This window comes from Delphinus delphis, chromosome 2 (assembly GCF_949987515.2).
Source record: "Delphinus delphis chromosome 2, mDelDel1.2, whole genome shotgun sequence".
NCBI classification, from domain to species: domain Eukaryota; kingdom Metazoa; phylum Chordata; class Mammalia; order Artiodactyla; family Delphinidae; genus Delphinus; species Delphinus delphis.
In genome coordinates, this window is record NC_082684.1 from 164,269,198 (window position 1) to 164,285,287 (window position 16,090).

General features: G+C 45.2%; 1 protein-coding gene across 2 annotated transcripts in view; it reads right to left on the bottom strand.

The window, feature by feature from the left end:
* NEBL (nebulette) overlaps positions 1-11,294 on the bottom strand; it is a 337,204-nt gene extending 325,910 nt beyond the window's left edge. For both annotated transcript variants that reach the window (XM_060006187.2, XM_060006186.2), the window contains exons 1-2: positions 10,959-11,294; positions 9,613-9,707 (exon numbers count right to left, since the gene is read on the bottom strand). In XM_060006187.2, coding sequence (XP_059862170.1) covers positions 9,613-9,707; positions 10,959-11,027 — 164 coding nt within the window. In that variant the 5' untranslated portion in view covers positions 11,028-11,294. The remainder of the gene's footprint in view (positions 1-9,612; positions 9,708-10,958) is intronic.
* Positions 11,295-16,090: the final 4,796 nt, after the last annotated feature.

Genomic DNA, 16,090 nt, shown 5'->3' on the forward strand with positions numbered 1-16,090 from the left:
GAGCCCGTGTGCCACACCTAGAGAGAGAAAACCCGCACGCCACAACGAGAGAGAATTCTGCACGCTGCAATGACGAGCCCACAATGCAATGAAAGATCCCACATGCTGCAACTAAGACCCGATGCAGCCAAAAAAATAAAGAAAATAAATGAAGACACATACATCTGTTTATATGTCTTTCTGTACTGATGTGTGCGTTTACTGCACCGTTCCTTTTTTTTTTTAACACCTTTATTAGAGTATAATTGCTTTACAATGGTGTGTTAGTTTCTGCTTTACAACAAAGTGAATCAGCTATACATAAACATATATCCCCATTATCTCCTCCCTCTTGCGTCTCCCTCCCACCCTCCCTATCCCAACCCTCTAGGTGGTCACAAAGCACTGAGCTGAGCTCCCTGTGCTATGCAGCTGCTTCCCACTAGCTATTTTATATTTGGTAGTGTATATAAGTCCATGCCACTCTCACTTTGTCCCAGCTTACCCTTCCCCCTCCCCGTATCCTCAAGTCCATTCTCTACGTCTGCGTCTTTATTCCTGTCCTGCCCCAGGTTCTTCAGAACCTTTCTTTTTTTTTAGATTCCATATATATGTGCTAGCATATAGTATTTATTTTTCTCTTTCTGACTTACTTCACTCTATGTGACAGCCTCTAGGTCCATCCACTTCACTACAAATAACTCAGCTTCATTTCTTTCTATTGGCTGAGTAATATTCCATTGTATACATGTCCTGCACTATTCTTGATGCTCCCGTGCGCTGCCTGAATTTGGTGGAGTTCACACTCTTGATGCAACAACAGATAATGAAGTCAGATTTCAAGGCGGAATTCAATGTTGGCGGGCAACCATTGAACTCCACATCTCACATCTCTGGCCCTAGGCTGCACACAGCCATTCCACGCCTCCGTGCTCTCTGTGTGGTTGACCGGCGCCTGCTCTGGACTGATAACGAGCATCAGAGGAGCCCATCAAGGATTTCTGTCTAAATGACTTTTTAGACTGCCGAGCTGAAGCAGAAGTATACCAGGCCACCGGTCTACAAATAGGTCTGAGGCTATTCAAAAGTACACACATCGAACTAAGTTTTCTTCTAGTTCCTCCTAGGATTTGACGGGAATGAGTCGACAGAGTGTAGAAAAGTAAACAGAAGCTGAACACAAACGTGACCCCCTCAAGGACTCCACTGAGAAAAACACACAGCTGACCACAGATAAAATTAATGCCGGGCTTCCAGTGCTGGAATAAACAATCCTTGCCATTCAAACCTGGTCCTTCCCACAATTTCCTGTTTTCTGTTTCTGTCCGTGCCCTACGTCTAGGTTTGACGAGAGAGGCTGTGGAACCGTTTGATTCATTAGCAGAACTTTAGAATCAATAATCATCCTTCTACCAAGTCCTCAAAATGTTCTGGGCACTTAGCTCATAAATATTATTCTAGCTCCCACTTCCCACACTGCAAAAAGCCTAGCTCTTCCTAACAATGCTGACTAGAGGAGAACGAAACAGAAAGGAAAAGAAAAGAAATTCGACTTCCCGTTCCTCTGGAGACGGAGCTTTGAGGGGGTCCTGAAGCTCTGGAGGACAAGGGTGTCGTGTGTGGGTATGTCTGCTTCTCTCTCACTCCTGACATTCCCAGGAACCACTCATCCTTTAAAGCACGCATCTGAAAACGTTTAAAGAAGACATACCAAAATGCACTCTTACACACGCCCCTGACACATAATCAATACCCTTTTAAGCACACACATCTGTATCTTGCATTAACCTTGCATCTCACCATAATTTAGGAGATATTGCTGTGCTTCATCTCCAAATGTTTTCTGATCTGACATCACTCTGTAACAGACAGATCATCATAAAGAGACGGAAACATTTTCAAATGTGGCAGAACTCAGGACATGATTTGTAAATACGGTCTTCTACAATTTCAAAGGATACTAAAATTCATTCGATGTCATCAATGGTTCAATTCGGTAGCTGAGAATCAGATCATTTTGCATATACACTGGAACCTTTTTATTTGGTTCAAATAAAGTGTCTCCTTCCCTCACTTTCAATCATCCAGTTTCAAAAAAACAGAAAACAACTGTCATCCTCCCACATCAGATCTGTGTGCAAAAGGTCTAATTTTTTCTAGGCAGTACGTAAACCAAGAAGTCAGATAAGGCAGATTATAACTGACGCAAACTAGAAACCCTACGTATCACAATATCATCCCATAGAAACGGTTGCCTGTAACATTTTCTCCTCTCTTTAAGGGGGAGATATGAGACAACAGCTTTCAATTTATTATAAATAAGGGAGGGGACTAACATCTGGGTACTAATAGGTGTCATTTGATGTGCTGAGGCTTACTAATATTTCCCCCTTTTCATTTCTATAAAGTTCCTCTTAGGTAGAAATTATCCCATTTTACAGATTACAATTAAACTCAAAAGAAGCTAAACGAGCATCCATAAAGAATCTTTTACAAAGGCATCATATTTTGAAACCAAGCCTGTAAGCAGTGAAAGGAAATTCCACCACGTTCACTTTGTTTGTATTTATTTATTTATTTATTGGCTGTGTTGGGTCTTTGTTGCTGCACACAGGCTTTCTCTAGTTGCGGCGAGCGGGGGCTACTCTTCGTTGCAGCGCGCAGGCTTCTCATTGTGGTGGCTTCTCTTGTTGTGGAGCACAGGTTCTAGGCATGCGGGCTTCAGTAGCTGTGGCACACAGGCTCAGCAGTTGTGGTTCGCGGGCTCTAGAGCGCAGGCTCAGTAGTTGTGGCACACGGGCTTAGTTGCTCCACGGCATGTGGGATCTTCCCGGACCAGGGCTCAAACCCGTGTCTCCTGCATTTGCAAGCGGATTCTTAAACACTGCACCACCAGGGAAGCCCACCACATTCACTCTGGATTGGCAAAGGTGAGCCTCCTTTGGTGGGAAGACTTTACCCCTTGGTATTCAGACCTGGTGAAGCTCGGCCCCCAGACCACCATTCAGGTTCCGCAAGGCCTATTCTCAAGCCAGCTCCTCTAGATGCCCAGCCTCAGAAGGAACTCAGCTGGACCACATCCTGAACTGGGGGGGGGCGGGGAGGGGAGGCAGGGACCACACTCTGAGCTGCAGCATAACCATCACATTCCCTGACATGGCTAATCTCTATTGAGCGCTGACTGCCAGGCTCTGCGGAGACGGGGTGAGCAAGACAGATGCCCTCAGAGCCACCCTACACTGGAAGAGGGTGCAGACAGGTAGGCTCGTTGTTCCTTCATAGGATGGTGAGGGCTCTGAGGGCTGAGCTGAGTCCTGAGGGACGACTGGCGTGGGTTAGGGTGTGGCTGGCACAAACAGAGAGAGTGAAAGCAGTGGCTGTCTGAATTCATGGACTTTCAGCATAGCGTTGTACACGCTGGCAGCTTCCAATGCTCTGTGATGTGTGGGGCGTTAAGAATACGGAACTGGGGCTTCCCTGGTGGCGCAGTGGTTGAGGGTCCGCCTGCCGATGCAGGGTACGCGGGTTCGTGCCCCGGTCTGGGGGGATCCCACGTGCCGCGGAGCGGCTGGGCCCGTGAGCCATGGCCGCTGAGCCTGCGCGTCCGGAGCCTGTGCTCCGCAGCGGGAGAGGCCGCAACAGTGAGAGGCCCGCGTACAGCAAAAAAAAAAAAAAAAAAAAAAAAAAGAATACGGAACTGGGGCTTCCCTGGTGGCACAGTGATTGAGAGTCCACCTGCCGATGCAGGGGACACGGGTTCGTGCCCCGGTCCGGGAGGATCCCACATGCTGCGGGGCGGCTGGGCCTGTGAGCCGTGCCCGCTGAGCCTGCGCGTCCGGAGCCTGTGCTCTGCAACGGGAGAGGCCACAACAGTGACAGGCCTGCGTACCGCAAAAAAAAAAAAAAAAAAAAGAATACGGAACGAAGCTAGTGTTTCTCAAACTTTTTTTGACCATATCTTCCAGCAAAAATATGTTTTACATCATGATGCAGTACACACATTACACATATAACTAGGAAAAGAACATTTGCCAAAACAATACTCTTCCCACTACTCAAACCCATTCTGATATTGTCTCTCTTCTTTCTGTCTCTCTTTTTCTTTAAGTTCTAGATACAACCCTCGAATGGGTGGCAACCCATAGTGTGAAAAATACTGGTATAAACCTTTTAATAGGCATGACTGTCATTTCTTTGATATATAGTTGACCCTTGAACAACATGGGTTTGAACTGTGATGCACGGATTTTTTTCAATAAATACTACAGTACAACCCGATGCCTGGCTGCTTGAATCCGAGGATGCGGAACCACGGATGCGGAGTGGGCGGACCGTGGACTTGAGCAGCCTCGGATTTTGGTACCCGAGGGACGGTCCTGAAACCAATCATTCCTGGATATTGAGGAACTTCTTCTTCTGCCTTCTACCCTCCTTTTCTTCCTTCACTCCTCAAAAAAGTACCGCCAAAGAAATAAGAACACTACAGTTTCCTGAAGGTCTGTTATGTGCCAGAAACTGGGCTGGAACCTTGACATGCCCTGTCTCATTCATCCTCACACGGCCCTGCGGGTTAAGCATTACTATTCCCATTTTACAGATGAAAAAGCCAAAGCTCAGTGATCAAGAGACTCGTTCAGTAGACCGTGACGGAGCCAGGATTCGAATCCAGTTCTGTCTTGCTTCAAATCTCCAATCACCCTACTGTGCCTTTCATGAAAAGTTCTTAAGTAATTAAAGCTAACGTAATAGCAAGAATTTCCTAAGTCTCCTTGAGATAACTCAAGTCCTTGGAGTGTTATGGAACCAGGTTTGGGAGGCCTCAGCAGAGATAAGGGAAATATGAGGTGGAAAATATCTCGGGTTTAAATTTAATTCCCTTCCATGTCCTCTGAGTACCCCTTAGTAAAGGCACTTGTGGCGAGTCACCAACAGAGAAATGGTAAGTGAGAGCTACTGGGGGGCTGGCCTAGACAATCCCCCTCAAGGCAGGCAGGCTGAACAGAGCTGCCCGTTCTGAGTGGCTCATACCAGGAGCACCTTGCCCGGCATCTTCCAGGCTGTAGACAGTCCATACATATTTACAAAACGGAACGCTCACACAGGCAGAGCGAAAGTAAACACGGAGCATGGCTCCTGCTGGTTTATTTTTAAATTGGTCCAAAATTACGTTAAGCGAAACTATCTGTTGAGAAGGAAGTGTCTTTGGAAGGATAACTGAACGTATTTACAGCACAGACACTTGTGTTCTTTCAGCCCCCTAACTGAAGATACATTTGACACAGATACAAGGGATATTTAACGTGAGCAGGTCAGGACAAATGTTCAGCCCCCCCAAAAACATCTCTGCAAAAGTGACGATTTGGGGAAATTACTGGCAAGGCTCCGCGAAGCGACTGCATCATAAACTGATCCTTCCCCTGACTTAAAATAACGTGATGTTTGGCGACAGTACGTTAACTGGCCAGTCATTGGCACTGCTATTTCTAAGTGATGATACTGCTCAGAATACTTTAAGAACTGATGTATTTTCTACAAACACATAATAAATGCAACTGTGACACCTACAATAAGTTAAATTATTTATCTGACAAATGGCCTTTAGGGTTTATATTCTTTGTGGGGCTTGCTGGGTAGCAATACATTTATCGTTTAACTTGGCATACCAACTCACATACAAATATATGAGCCGTTTTTTGTCTAATCAGCTAGTGTTATTTTCCCAGCACCTCTTAGCAATAAAAATATTGCCAAGTCCTCTTTTCTTTGCAAGTTCCACGATGGGAAAAAAATCCTGAACGTGCAAAAGAATCCACTGCCTGCTGATGAAACGTAAAGGCTTATGAAAACATGGCATGTCCTCAAGCAGATCAGTTTGTTTTTAAATGTTTTAGTAGGGTACACTGATGCATTAGGAACTAAATGTGTATTATACCTAATCTTACATCTAGCGTGTACTATATACCTTGATCATTCTATCAAAAGATCAAAATTTAAATATTAGGTAAATTATATTTTATACATGTTCTCCTTTGCATGAAGTCAAACAGGAAACTTGTTTCTTCTCTAAACACACAAGAATATAAACAAGCAACATATTTAGACCGAAGAAAATACTCACTACTTCATTCCATTAAAAAAAAAATGCCCCTGGGTATCCATTAAAATAAAAAGCTTTTATGCTTTCTTAAAACAATCCTAAATGTCTGCTTGTGCTTTCAGATATTTTCACCATATTTTAATATTTATTTTAAAGTTTAAGTTAATTACATGTTATTTTTACAAGAAATGCTACTTAAATACTCTTCCTGAAAGCTCTAAGAGGTTATGTAAAACAACAGAAATGACAGCAGAAATTAAAGAACTGATATTGAATCTCCAATAGTCAGAAGTTGCCATTTTCGTAACAACTGAATGTAAAGTATGAACCTTAATTGGATCCTGGATTTTTTTTAAAAAAAGCTATAAAAGACATCCTTAGGACAATGAGGGAGACGTGAATATGGACCAGATTTTAGAAGTTATTGTGAAATTTTTGTTAACTTTCTGAAGTGTGATACTGGCTCTGTGATTCTTCAAAAAAAATATCCTTATTCTTAGTACGTGCATAAGGTCCTTTTTAAGAATGAAATATCTTGATGCGTGAAACCAGCTTGATGCCTGAAACTAACAAATGGTCCAAAAATAATAAATATATCTGTACATATACTAGATAAAAACATGAAGCAAATTCTGCAAAATGTTAATAAGAGTTACATCTCAGTGGAGGATATACAGACGTTCATTGCATTATTCTTTTAACCATTTTGTATATGAAAATTTTCATAATAAAAAGTTGCAGTGGGGGAAGAATAGTCGTTTTCATTTAATAAGCATGTATGTGTATTCACTCCTGAGCCAAACTAGGGGCCGATAAAATATTACCTTATATGGACACAGAATGTTTCATTTTTCAGTCGCAGTATACTTCAGAGAATCAATTTTCCACCACGGACCCAGAGAAATTATGGCAGCCCTTCTGGCCAAGATCACAGGGAACAGCTGATTGACACACACCACCTGATTTAGAGCAGAGGCATCAGGATCCCCAAAGGGTAATCCACGCTGACCAGTGAATTTACATGCCAGCCTGTGCCCTTGGAAAACTAAGGGTGGAGAATAGGGGCCTTCCAGCATGGAACCTTTATAGCAGACAGAACCTGCAACTTTGCTAGGCTCGTTTTCTGGGAGACAGCGTATCAAGTTGTGACATGAACGTAAAGCTAAATCAAACATTTAAACCATCGATTCTACTCATTCACCCACTAAAGATGGATTTCTGTCTTACCTTGTCTCTCTGCTCCATAAAGTGGGCTACCAGGTTCAACGTTCAGCAAAAAAAAATCTGAGATGCTACTCCCAAAACTCTACTTAAACCTAATAACAAAGCACTAGAATTATATAAGAAATTTTAGAGAGAAAACCTGTAAGCATTCCCTTTAGATATAACGAAAGTATTAAAAAATAAGATTCAGACCTATGAAACAACATAGCACGATGTTTCTCATCTACAAACAGAGGTTTTTTTGTTTTGGGGTCCAAATCTCAACAGTTCTGGGCACTAGTTCACTACGAAGTCAGAGGGCCAACCAGCCGTCCATGACTTGCTGCAGAATCTGATATTCTTTTTTAACTGGAGTGAACTGAAACTCAGCAGTAAGCATTGAACTTTCAAGTGGCCTGATGCAATCAAAGACTCCACTTCAGTTACACTTCTTTCTTCTGTCCTTTTATTTTTATCATCTCTTTTCCTCCCTCGTTCAATGCTTTATCTATATGTGTGTGTCTTGTGTGTGTGTGTATATATACATATATGTTTATGTGTGTGTGTGTGTATACATACACATAAACACATTATGCATACATATACACATATACATATATATTTGTTGCTGTCTTCTCCTTTTCTTTTTCCTGTCTTTCCTCTTCCCCTCCCAATTCCTCCAGAACCACCCAAAGGCACTGGTAAAACCCAGTTAAACTTCAGGCTGTGAAGCTATAAAGAATCCTGATGTGGCCCATGAAGCCTGATGGAATCAGGCCACAGGCTAGAAGGGTTACGGGAAGAATGGTTCACTTTCCTTTAACCGAAGAACAATCATCCTGTTTATGGGTTGTCAGGGCCCTTTCCCTTCTAGGGACAGCTACCTACCTTTGATCTTTAACCAGCTCACTACACCTCTCTTTAAGAGAAGCAGACGACCACGACACTGGGATCTCACTTATTGCTTCATGTTATTCTAGTAAGAGGCATGATACAGGAGAGCTGAAAACATCAATGGTTTGGGGCTACCTGTGGACTTCACTTATCCAAATCATGAGTTCTGTTCAATGCCACCATTTTCTGATTTCTTGAAAAGTTTCTGGTGTATCTGTAAGCACTAAGCTAGGACCGAAGGAAATACAAAGAGATTTTTTTTTTTAGGTTATTCATCAGAGAGGTATGAGCGCATTACATTCGTTTACCAAAAATTCACCGTCTATGAAAACTCACTCCCATGAGTGAAGCATGAATTAACCATGGGCCCTCCATCTCCAGGAGACCTGAATAAACCTGTTTCCAAAACTCCAGGGAGAATGAATCTCTGGCAATGCTCCAGCCAGAAGGCGAGGGATCCTCTGCCGCCTCCAGGCTGGAGAAGCCCCCACAAGGGAACCAGGAAGAAGGCGGCTCAGCAGTCAGTGCCAAGAGCCCACCGCTGAAAATAATCTGGGCGGAGGGATGCTCAAAGAGTGGAGAAACACATACCGAGGGCGGCAAGGTAGCCATTTGGAAGCACCGAACAATGTTTACAGTTTGCAGGCTCTAGGAGTGATCTGAGCCCCTTACCGAGGCTTATCCTCTCAATGCCTCAATTTCTTCATCTGACAAATGGGGAAAATAATAGTACTCCTCAAAGTCCCAGGGTCTGTAATGATTAAATGAGTCAGTAATGCATACAGTGCTTAGAATAGGGCCTGGCACATGGTAAGCACCGCATAAATGCTACCTAATCGCTAGTATTATAGGCTGGAAGCATGCCAATGGAAAAGCCTACTGAAGAAAACTTACCTTCTTTAATCCCCACCAAGAGATCTACTACTAACCAGCTGGAAGTACCCAGGTCTCAACTCTTTGATTCCCTTTATTAAGCTCCAGCAGCTCTGGAGTGGTCTCAGCTAAAGCCAAAGGAGCGAGACTCCTTTCTCTAAGCAACGAGGTTCGGGCAGAAAATGCAGTATGGCAACATATGATAAAAATGGAAACTGACATATGAATAAAATGCCAATCTATCTGACATGCATTTCAGAGCCCAGGTGTTCTCAGTGTGTAAGTTCTGCAGCTTCTAACAAATGTCCCTAAGTCTGCAACACTGTGAACCTCAAGAACCAACCTTCTGGTTGAAGACACACACAAATCACCCTGCACGTTAGAAAGACATAAATGCAATGAACTTCAACAAACTACATGGCCCCAAAGTATGGGGCATAAACAGGTAATTGGCCACTGCCACACCTGGGTGACACAGCAAGTCAATTCTTCAGAACAGGCAAATCCACTCACTTCCATATTCTGCTGCTGTGCCACACCTGGCACACTATGTTGACAATACTTACGCATTACAATAGGGCTTCTTTTCATAGCCTTTGTAGTTGTTCATGTTCAGAGCCATCTTGCAGACTTCACAATGGAAACATCCTTTATGCCAATACTGAAAAAATAAATATTTAAAATTATAGTACAATGCCAGTTCTTTCCAGGATGGGTACAGAAAGAAGACATTTTTTTTTAGTGCATCACAAGTCCCCGTATCTGAAAATACTACAACAAAATGACTTTAGGTACCAGTGGATGTTTGCTGACTTTCAGTTAAGTAAACAAAGAAGACAGTTATTAAAACGGAGTTTTAAATGACTCTCCACCATAACGTACAGACTCAGATGAAAGAAATGTCGCGGGCTCTACCCGTATTACACTTCTATGAGCAGCCAAAGAGGAATTCTGCGCTTGGTTAATGGAGAAATGGAGCCTGTGAAGTGGCCTCAAAAGGAAACCGAATCCAGTTCAAAGTGCCTAAACAACACTGTTTGTAACATCTCGATAAACATGTGCTCACCGGAAGTCAGGCAACCCGAGGTGGCCGGAGGCGCACTATGTTAAGTACCCCCGGACCCCCCATCCCTGTCCAGCTTCCACTAAATTGCGGGAAAGGCGGACTCTGTCTGGGATGGCTATAGGGATGACGGCGTGCTCTTATGAGGCATTTGTATGACCACACGCAAATTTCACAGCGACCGCCTCCGGCTGGGTTCAACTGTCAGTCGCTCAGGCTAGCGCCAGGGTCTGTCTCCCAGGCTGCTCAACTCCATCCACGCCCGGGAAGGGCAGGGAAGCAGGGCTGCAGGGGCCGGTCTAGAGCCACTTCCTCTGGAATTCCCCAAGCGGGTGGATTAGCCCCCAGTGGGTCTGGCTCGCCGCGCTCAGCCCGGGCTCTCCGGCGGGGCTTATTCTTAGCAATGCGGCAGCGGCCGCCCCACGACATGTTAATTACTATCCGCCTCTCCACCTCGCCGCCCTCACGCGAGGCGCTGGGGCGGGGGTGAGGTGGCGATCCGGGCGGATCCCTGAGGTGGGCGTGCGGGGCAGTGAGGGGTCGCAGCGGAGGTGGGAGGCGAGCGGCTGGCCGAACTGCCCCTGGGGGCCCAGCCCGGGCCGCGCACCTCCAGGCGCCCTCCGCAGCCGCTACGCCGCCGCCCGCACACCGACAAAAGCCTCTCCCGGTTCCAACATCACGATCGCCAAGCGTGCTCTCTGGCCCTCCTGCGGGCGTCTTGCTTCGCGTGCCCTCACCCGGGGCCAAGACACACAGACGCGCACACACACGCACAGACCCACTCTTCTCTTTCCATCCCAGATGCCAAAACTTCTCCGAGCAGGTGCAGCCCGGCGCCTCCTCGCTCACCTTATCCAGGCAGTTGACTTTCTCCGTGGGATACACGACTTTCCCGCAGCGGGCGCACTGGGGGTTCATTGTCGCGGTTCCCGGGGGAGGCGGCTGGGCGGCAGCAACGACGGCTAGGGGCTCCGAGGAGCCGCTGTGACATCCCCCGGCGAGCCCCGCACCGCCTCCGGGCAGGCGGGAGGGCGGCGCGGGCCGGGCGCCGGGGTCTGGCGTCGGCGCGGGGCCCGGGGCGAGCGGGCCGCGCGGCGCGCGGGGAGGCGGCGGGGGCGCGGGTGGGTTCGCGGCGGGGCCTGGCGCCGGGGGACGGCGGCGCTCTCGGGCTCGGCTCCGGCTCGGGCTCCGCGCCGCTCTCTCTGCGTCGCTCGCGCTCCAGGTACCGGTGACTCACACAGGCACTCGCTCCCGCCCCTCGCGCTCACTCGCTCCCCCGCCTCGCCGCCGCGGCGCAGGCCAAACCCACCGGCACGCCCCGACCGAAGTGACAGGGAACGAGCACGTTGGGCCCCGGGGAGGGCGGGCGAAGCGGGGGAAGGGGGAGGGCAGACACAAGGAAAGCTCCGCAGACCGCGCGGGCTGCCACCCGGAGGCCTGGAAGCGAGCCTCGCGCCGCTGCCGCAGCGGGGGCGGCCAGGTGGGCGGCGGCGGCGGAGGGAGGGAGCGGTGGGGGTGAGAGGACGCGGGGCTGGAAGGGCTCAAACCCGCGCCCTCACTGCCGCCCTTCCTCCTGTCTCCTGCGCCGGCCGGTGCAGCCCCCCTCCCAGGCAGACTGACATTCCTGGTACCCAAAGGTCGCGCGGGGAGCGCGGGGCGGGGGTGCGCCCGCCCTCCTCCTCCCGGACCCCGGGTCGCAGGCAGCGGCGCACCAACGCCTGCGCAGCGCCCCGTCCCCGGGCGGAGGCTGGTCCGGGCGCGCGCAGCGACGCGCTGGGGCCTGGGAGCCTGGAGACACGCGGGGAACCCGGAGACTCACGTACCCGCGGCGCCCCCGGCTGTGCCGCGCCGCTCCCACGGGCCTCCTCCCAGAGAAAGCGTTCCCCGTGTGCCTGCGCGAAGTGCTCGGACCCTGGATGGGAAGAGACGTCTCTCACTGATTCCTCACGACTGCACTTTTTGTATCTGTTCTTGGAGAACGACTGGTCATTTTAGGCCCGAATCAAGCCCTTCCTGATTAACTAAACGGTCATCATTGGTTTTGCTGTGTGTGTGTGTGTGTGTGTGTAAACACTGTAAATTTTTGCAATTAAACACCACAGGGTCTAGGAAAAGTTCTTCACCTCCATGAAGGGAAGCAATTACAAACTCATGGTCCTAACCGGAAGGGCCAGAAAATCAAGCTGAAGGCTGAGGGGAGGATACCAAACGGAGTAGGAATCGGTTTTTGGTTTTAATAAGGTTACTGGACTTGCTTTGTAAAAGCAGCAAAATGGAGCTACGCGGCCTGGGTTCAAAGCCCAGCGCTGCCCTTACTGTCATGTGACTTTGTGCACATGACATACTTCGTGCATAGCCTCTCTATGCCTCAATTTTCACATCTGCAAAATGGGGATAACATAGCGCTACAAAACAGCTCCTGCTCTCCTAGTGTGAGGATTATATGAGTCAGCAGTTCTGAAGTGTTTCAACCGGCCTGGCTCTTGGTAAACGCTGCGGAAGTGTCAGCGAGGATTATCATTGGCCGGTTGTAACAAATAAGCAAACACATTCCGTTGCTAGCACACAGATTAAGACTCAGTAATGCCACATAGCACTACTGTAACAAATATGAGTCGTTTTTTTAAAAAATCATAGCTGCAGCCTTTCATGAAAAAAGAAAACTACTGATTTCTGAGCTCCTCAGGCAGGCTGCACTGATGAAATAACATTCATCATGAGGCTGTGCTGTTTGACTTTTCCAAAGAGATCATTTCTTAAAAGAGGTCCATCCACCAATGCAGCAGCCTTTGAACCACTCTTTGCCTGGCTCACAAGCCCACCACAAAAGCAAATAAAACAGTAATGTGCTGTCAGAGATGATCAGTTGTTTAAAAACACCCCAAGAGCTAATTAGAAATGCTTAAGACCATGGGTGAAAGTGGAGGATTTTATGCTAAGTGAAACAAGCCAGGCAAATACTGCATGGTGTCACTTACACGTGGAATCTTAAAGGGAAAAAGTGGAACATAGAGTAAAAAGTGGTTGCCAGGGGCTGTGCAGTGAAATAGGGAGAGGTTGGTAAATGGGTACAGACATTCAGTTATAAGATGAATGAGGTCTGAGGATCTTATATATAACATGGTGACTATAGTTAACATGGTGTTGTATACCTGAAATTTGCTAAGAGAGAACTTACATGTTCTCATTCAAAAAAAGGGAAAATATGAGCAGTGGTGGATGTGTTAACTCCATAGGGGGGTTCCTTTCACAATATATATGTACATCAAATCATTACATTGTACACTTTAAATAGCTTACAATTTTATTTGTCAATTATACCTCAGTAAAACTGGGGAAGGGGAAGAACCTACATTGAATATTTATTTAAATAAATAAATGGCTGAGGAAAAAGGATGTGATCACCTGGAAGACAGTAATTTTTTTTTAGCACTTAGATCTTCATAAGTGTAGATCATAAAAGATAGTCTAAAACTCCTATTGTCCTTTTTAAACGGTAAGCAAAAAGTTCTAAGGAGGCATGATGGTGATATGTGACATTTATAGCTGATTTATCAGATATTTTAACTAGGAATTATATAACTTCCTAGCCAACCAGCACCTATCACAATGCCCGACACATAGTACCTACTTATCAAATGTTTTTTGAAAGAAAGTATAAGACAAATGTATTAAAATTGCAATTAACTATGGTGTTTTATTCTCTCAAAAGTAAACAGTGAATACTCAAGTTATATTTTCCTCTCATCTATGTTTTTCTTGCTAATTTTATTTTCTGCATTAAGCCAGCTTCTAAGTTTCTTAGTGCCACTTTACTGATGTAAGAAGAGTTTTAATACCATCCGTCTTTAAAGGCTTCTTTATTTCAAAATTCAAAGAACTATAAACAGAGAATTGGCAGAAACCTGTCATCTGGTCCAGCCTTCCTCTTTCAAGCAGATGAATGATTTAATTATCCACTGGGGAGACCTTTTGCCCCTTTCATGTCTTTTTCACGTGATTAGTCAAGAAATCGGTCCTTATGGTTACTATACCCCAATATCTCTAATTAAATCCTTTTCTACTGGCTTGGACATCCACAGATATAAAGAAAACCTTACCATCATGACCCTTATGAAAACATTTATAATACTTAAAAAATTAAAATGTTTCTTTAGTTAAAATTCCAAAATCTATTTACTTTTACCTCTGAGACCTATTTACATAGAACCTATTGAAGTCCCTATAATTACCCTTATTATTTAAGCTACATGAAAGGAACTTCAAATTAAAATCCTTGAAGAGTAATTAATATTACAAAAGGCCAAATAGTGGCTTTGACAAACAGAGGATGTAGAGTGTGGTGGATTGTATTATTGGTTCACCATTTTTTGTTCCTTTCCAGCCTGGCAACACTTCCTGTAAGCAGAGTATATTTCCCCACTGCAGTAACTCTGAGCTTGGTCATGTGACTTCCCTTAGCCAATGGAATTCCAGAGGTCATGACTTAGAGCAGAAGCTTTACAACATTTGCATGGTTTGCCTCTGTTCTCCCACCTCTTTGAGCCTTGGCACCTGGCTGTAAGAAGAGCATATCCCAGGGAGTGGCTGCTTCTTTGACTTTTCTCCAGGAATTTGAAGACCTGTCTAGACAGTAGAGCCAAAATGAATTCAGTAAGCCCAGTCATGCCCAGCAGAGCCACAGCTCTGGGAGTAAGAAATAATTGTTTCTGTGAGCCACTGAAATTTGGGGGGGGGGGGGGGGGGGTTGTTCATTACTGCAGCAAAAGCCGACTGATACACCAATAATAGGAACTGAAGAGAAATGCTTTCCACTTCATCACACCAAAAAGAAACTAATGGATTTCCATACAAGATTCAGTATGGGCTATTTTTTTTTTTCTATAATACATGTTAGAAGTGTAGTAAAGCATCTGTCTCATTACTAATTAATAAATGATTCATTCTCTCATTACACAAAGTTTTATTATGTGCCCTGTATTTGTCAGACATTGTGTAAAATTGTGTACATTTTTTCAGCTGGCTCAAATTCACCATAGAGGCAACTTTTCCAAGCCAACACTTTGGTAGGTGAAACTAAAAGAAAATGATAAATTTTAGCTCACAATTTCATTTGATAGCTGTATATGAGCCTTAGCCTAATGACACATCTTTCCAAAGATCTCATGCACTTACTTTAGAGAAATTACCTCATTTACCCTTACAGAACCACCACAAGTCAATGAGAAATGTAAAATAAAAACATTAATGGAAATTTAAGATTCAGAAGCTGTTATAGAAACAATTACTAATTTTCATTCATCCATTCAATATAAAAGTATTGGTAGGCAAGATGTTAGGTACAAGGGGATGCAACGGAGAATAAGGCATGATCTCTGCTTATAATAAAATCTAGTGGGACAGATAAGGAAGCAATGAATTACAATACAATGTGATAAATGCTCTAGAGTAAAACCCTGCCCCCAGACACTGTGGCAGAACAGAGGAGGAACTTGTAATTCAGCTGGGAAGTCAGAAAATGCTATCTGAAGGAAGTGCACACTACGCTTCTTACCAGGAGTAGGAACTGGCTAGTGCCACTCCCCCAAGTATATGAGCACCCCTAAAATGAGGGGTTTAGGGTAATTAGCCTATTCGTTCCTATTTCAGGGATGGTATTATTATGCTTTTACACTCATGCTGAAATTTTTATATCACTTTAATATCCCCTCCTAACATAGCATAGCAACAAACTTCAAATAATGATGATTTTTTTCTCTTTTTTTCCAGTATTATTGAGAGATAATAATTGACAGACAGTTTAGGGTGTACCACATAATGACTTGACTTACATATATTTGGAATTATTTCTTGATAGATGACACATCTCTTCAAGATAAGGCCCACCAAATCTCCAATTTAACAAAAACATTTGTAGATATCAACTCATAATTGTAAGTTTGCCACAAAACATTTTAAGATCTGGAAAGAGGGAAAAGAAA